Source organism: Coregonus lavaretus (assembly GCF_964263955.1).
Source record: "Coregonus lavaretus genome assembly, contig: HAP1_SCAFFOLD_361, whole genome shotgun sequence".
NCBI lineage: Eukaryota > Metazoa > Chordata > Actinopteri > Salmoniformes > Salmonidae > Coregonus > Coregonus lavaretus.
Genome location: NW_028165982.1, coordinates 1 through 5,000, shown reverse-complemented (window position 1 = coordinate 5,000; position 5,000 = coordinate 1). Strand labels below are relative to the sequence as shown.

General features: G+C 46.4%; 1 protein-coding gene across 1 annotated transcript in view; it reads left to right on the top strand.

The window, feature by feature from the left end:
- LOC311115235 (collagen alpha-1(VI) chain-like) overlaps nucleotides 1-1,347 on the top strand; it is a gene marked incomplete at its 3' end in the record, with an annotated part of 9,155 nt that extends 7,808 nt beyond the window's left edge. Inside the window, exons 8-11 of the mRNA XM_084190430.1 lie at nucleotides 254-298; nucleotides 687-740; nucleotides 1,128-1,172; nucleotides 1,342-1,347. Coding sequence (XP_084046556.1) covers nucleotides 254-298; nucleotides 687-740; nucleotides 1,128-1,172; nucleotides 1,342-1,347 — 150 coding nt within the window. The remainder of the gene's footprint in view (nucleotides 1-253; nucleotides 299-686; nucleotides 741-1,127; nucleotides 1,173-1,341) is intronic.
- Between the last annotated feature and the right edge of the window lie 3,653 nt (nucleotides 1,348-5,000).

Below are 5,000 nucleotides of genomic sequence, written 5' to 3'. Positions count from 1 at the left end.
TGTTTGTTTTCCCCAATTTGTGGGCGTGGCCGAGGGGGATTCCTTATTATTACCTGAATATCAACTCGGAGTATGACCCCCTTATGACCCCTTTATAACAGGTTGTACTGTTCTATGAAGGCTCTCTGAGTGACATAGCGTTATGACCCATGATGACCCCTTCATAACAGGTTATAGTGTTTTATGAAGGCTCTCTGAGTGACATAGCGTTATGACCCATGATGAGATCACTGATGATGTGTTTTTTCTGCAGGCTAAAGGAGGTCCCAAAGGACCAGACGGAGACCCCGGCTCTAAGGTGGGGCTCATATACACACACACGTACACACATGAAGACCTGAAGACTCATGTTAGCTCCCCAGGTTAATGACTAGGCTTTAGCTCAGTGTGCTAACCTGGTTTTCTAGTGTCTGATTGTTATTATGTAGTGCTGAGCTTGAATTCTAATGCTCCACTCCTCTCTCCTCCTTCTCTTCCTCTGTCCTCCCTCTCTTCCTCTCTCCTCCCTCTCTTCCTCTGTCCTCCCTCTCTTCCTCTGTCCTCCCTCTCTTCCTCTCTTCCTCTCTCCTCCCTCTCTTCCTCTGTCCTCCCTCTCTTCCTCTGTCCTCCCTCTCTTCCGCTCTTCCTCTCTCCTCCCTCCTCCTTCTTCCTCTCTCCTCCCTCTTCCTCTCCTCTCTTCCTTGCAGGGTGAAACAGGTAGACAGGGGATGCCAGGAGAGAAGGGAGATATCGGGGAAGAAGTGAGTACCTGTGAACACCTATAGAATCATCTATTCTACTAATGATAAAGATTAAGAAAGACTGCTCTATTCTACTAATGATCTGGATTAAGAAACTCTGTTCTATTCTACTAATGATCTGGATTAAGAAACTCTGTTCTATTCTACTAATGATCAGGATTAAGAAACTCTGTTCTATTCTACTAATGATCAGGATTAAGAAACTCTGTTCTATTCTACTAATGATCAGGATTAAGAAACACTGTTCTATTCTACTAATGATCAGGATTAAGAAACTCTGCTCTATTCTACTAATGATCAGGATTAAGAAACACTGCTCTATTCTACTAATGATCTGGATTAAGAAACTCTGCTCTATTCTACTAATGATCGAGTCCTCTATTTCAGGGAAATTTGGGAGACCCCGGCCCTGTGGGATACCGGGGAATGAAGGTACGACATCTCACACACACACACACACACACACACACACACTTAAATCCGTTCTACCTAATTTCTACCAGCATGTTAAATGTGCAACCAGAGGAAAAAAACCTCTAGACCACCTTTACTCCACACACAGAGACGCATACAAAGCTCTCCCTCGCCCTCCATTTGGCAGATCTGACCACAATTGTATCCTCCTGATTCCTGCTTATAAGCAAAAACTAAAGCAGGAAGCACCAGCGACTCGGTCAATAAGGAAGTGGTCAGATGACGCAGTTGCTATGCTACAGGACTGTTTTGCTAGCACAGACTGGAATATGTTCCGGTATTCTTCCGATAGCATTGAGGAGTACACCACATCAGTCACTGGCTTCATCAATAAGTGCATCGATGATGTCATCCCCACAGTGACCGTACGTACATACCCCAACCAGAAGCCATGGATTACAGGCAACATCCGCATTGAGCTAATGGGGAGCGCTGCCGCTTTCAAGGAGCGGGACTCTAACCCGGACACTTATAAAAAATCCCGCTATGCCCTCCGACGAACTATCAAACAGTCAAAGAGTCAATACAGGACTAAGATTGAATCATACTACACCGGCTCTGACGCTCGTCGGATGTGGCAGGGCTTGAAAACTATTACAGACTACAAAGGGAAGCACAGCCGCGAGCTGCCCAGTGACACAAGCCTACCAGACGAGCTAAATCACTTCTATGCTCGCTTCGAGGCAAGCAACACTGAAGCATGCATGAGAGCATCAGCTGTTCCGGATGACTATGTGATCAAGCTCTCCGTAGCCGATGTGACTAAGACTTTTAAGCAGGTCAACATTCACAGACGGATTACCGGGACGTGTACTCCGAGCATGCGCTGACCAACTGGCATGTGTCTTCACTGACATTTTCAACATGTCCCTGACTGAGTCTGTAATACCAACATGTTTCAAGCAGACCACCATAGTCCCTGTGCCCAAGAACACTAAGATAACCTGCCTAAATGACTACCGACCCGTATCACTCACATCTGTATTCATGAAGTGCTTTGAAAGGCTGGTCATGGCTCACATCAACACCATTATCCCAGAAACCCTAGACCCACTCCAATTTGCATACCGCCCCAACAGATCCACAGATGATGCAATCTCTATTGCACTCCACACTGCCCTTTCCCACCTGGACAAGAGGAACACCTAAGTGAGAATGCTATTCATTGACTACAGCTCAGCATTCAACACCATAGTGCCGTCAAAGCTCATCACTAGGCTAAGGATCCTGGGACTAAACACCTCCCTCTGCAACTGGATCCTGGACTTCCTGACGGGCCGCCCCCAGGTGGTAAGGGTAGGTAACAACACATCTGCCACGCTGATCCTCAACACGGGGGCGCCTCAGGGGTGCGTGCTTAGTCCCCTCCTGTACTCCCTGTTCACCCATGACTGCATGGCCAGGCATGACTCCAACACCATCATTAAGTTTGCCGATGACACAACAGTGGTAGGCCAGATCACCGACAACGACGAGACAGCCTATAGGGAGGAGGTCAGAGATCTGGCCGTGTGGTGCCAGGATAACAACCTCTCCCTCAATGTGATCAAGACAAAGGAGATGATTGTGGACTACAGGAAAAAGAGGAGGACCGAGCACGCCCCCATTCTCATCAACATGGCTGTAGTGGAGCAGGTTGAGAGTTTCAAGTTCCCTGGTGTCCACATCACCAACACACTAACATGATCCAAGCACACCAAGACCGTCGTGAAGAGGGCACGACAAAACCTATTCCCCCTAAGGAGACTGAAAAGATTTGGCATGGGTCCTCAGATCCTCAAAAGGTTCTACAGCTGGACCATCGAGAGCATCCTGACTGGTTGCATCACTGCCTGGTATGGGAACTTCTCGGCCTCCGACCGCAAGGCACTACAGAGGGTAGTGCGTACAGCCCAGTACATCACTGGGGCCAAGCTTCCTGCCATCCAGGACCTCTATACCAGGCGGTGTCAAAGGAAGGCCCTAAAAATTGTCAAAGACTCCAGCCACCCTAGTCATAGACTGTTCTCTCTGCTACCGCACGGCAAGCGGTACCGGAACGCCAAGTCTAGGTCCAAGAGGCTTCTAAACAGCTTCTACCCCCAAGCCATAAGACTTCTGAACATCTAATCAAATGTCTACCCAGACTATTTGCATTGCCCTACGCTGCTGCTACTCTCTGTTTATTATCTATGCATAGTCACTTTAATAACTCTGCCTACATGTACATATTACCTCAATTACCTCGACTAACCGGTGCCCCCGCACATTGACTCGGTACCGGTACCCCCTGTATATAGCCTCGCTATTGTTATTTTTACTGCTGCCCTTTAATTATTTGTTACTTTTATTTTGTATTATTTTATATTGTATTTCTTTGGGATTTTTTTTTTGTTGGTATTCTTTCTTAAGACTGCATTGTTGGTTAAGGGCTTGTAAGTAAGCATTTCACTGTAAGGTCTACACCGGTGTTATTCGGCGCATGTGACAAATACAATTTGATTTGATCCCATTGGTTACCTAAACTGTTCAGAATGAAACTCTTGAATTGAAAAGCTGAGACCATGCATGCCCACCAGAGAAGGCTGGTGGGAGGAGCTCTGGAAGGATGGGCTCATTGTAATGGCTGGAATGGAATAAATGGAACATGTGGATTCCATATATTTGATACCGTTCCATGCATTCCATTCCAGCCATTACGACGAGTCCGTCCTCCTATAGCGCCTCCCTCCAACCTCCTATGATGCCCCACACTGATGTAGCCTGTGAGGGGCAAACACTCTCCCTAAAACCCCATTTCCCATAATGCTTTACTTTACCTCCAGGAAAAATCTGGGGCTCTCGGGCATGAAGGTGAGAGCCACCACAGCACAGACGCAGGGCAGGGCGCAGACCACCACAAACACCCTCCAACTGTGGAACTGGTAGGCCGAACCCATACTGAAACTCCAGCCTGTAACCAATCACACGTAAGAGAACCCATCATCAAACAAGAGAATACATCAGCATATTTTACATTATGGTCACATTCTCAAGAGAGGGAGCCTCGATTTTATTTTATTTTATTCATACAGTATTTAGCTTGTCGTTGATCTCATAGTAGCTCAAAATTGTCAGAAGAGTGGGTCTTTTAAGTTACTTTTGAGCAGCTGATTGTTGCTTCCGTTGGTGATGTCTGTTCTATTTGCACAATTTCTATGGTGTTTATTGTGGAAGACCACACACAGAGTGCAAACAGAAATGAAAGAAAAGGGAAGGAAAGGACATTTGAAACGAGCAATTATCCTTGCCTGGCTACTCATCAACATCACGCCGGCCAAACGACACGCCCACTAACGTTTCTTCACCACGATGAGTCTGGATTTGCTTCTTCCCCGACGACTTCTCGAATGCGAACCAATCAAACTGTTCTGATTGGTCCCAAAAACCGATGGGTTAGACCAGAGCTGGCCTACATGAATCATGAATCACGCATCACACAATTTTGATGTCAGCACAAACGACTTCTAGGATGGTAGGTTCAGACTGATGTATGGATCGATCGATAGAGCAGCTGAATTAAATTCAGGATGAGTTGTCAGGCAACAGTTATCCAGCAATTCAGAATAGCAAGATCACCAGCAATGCTATTGAACTGAATATGGGTCCCTTGGGGAAACTGGTTGAATTATGTATTCTTATCAGGTGGAGGGCTCTAGGTCTTTCACTCAAACAGTGTTTATGAATGGTGTTATGGGAGCCTTATGCTGTGAACCTGATTTAACGCTGTTAATTAAAAAAATGCCATTTAATGAAAGCTGGCCCCAC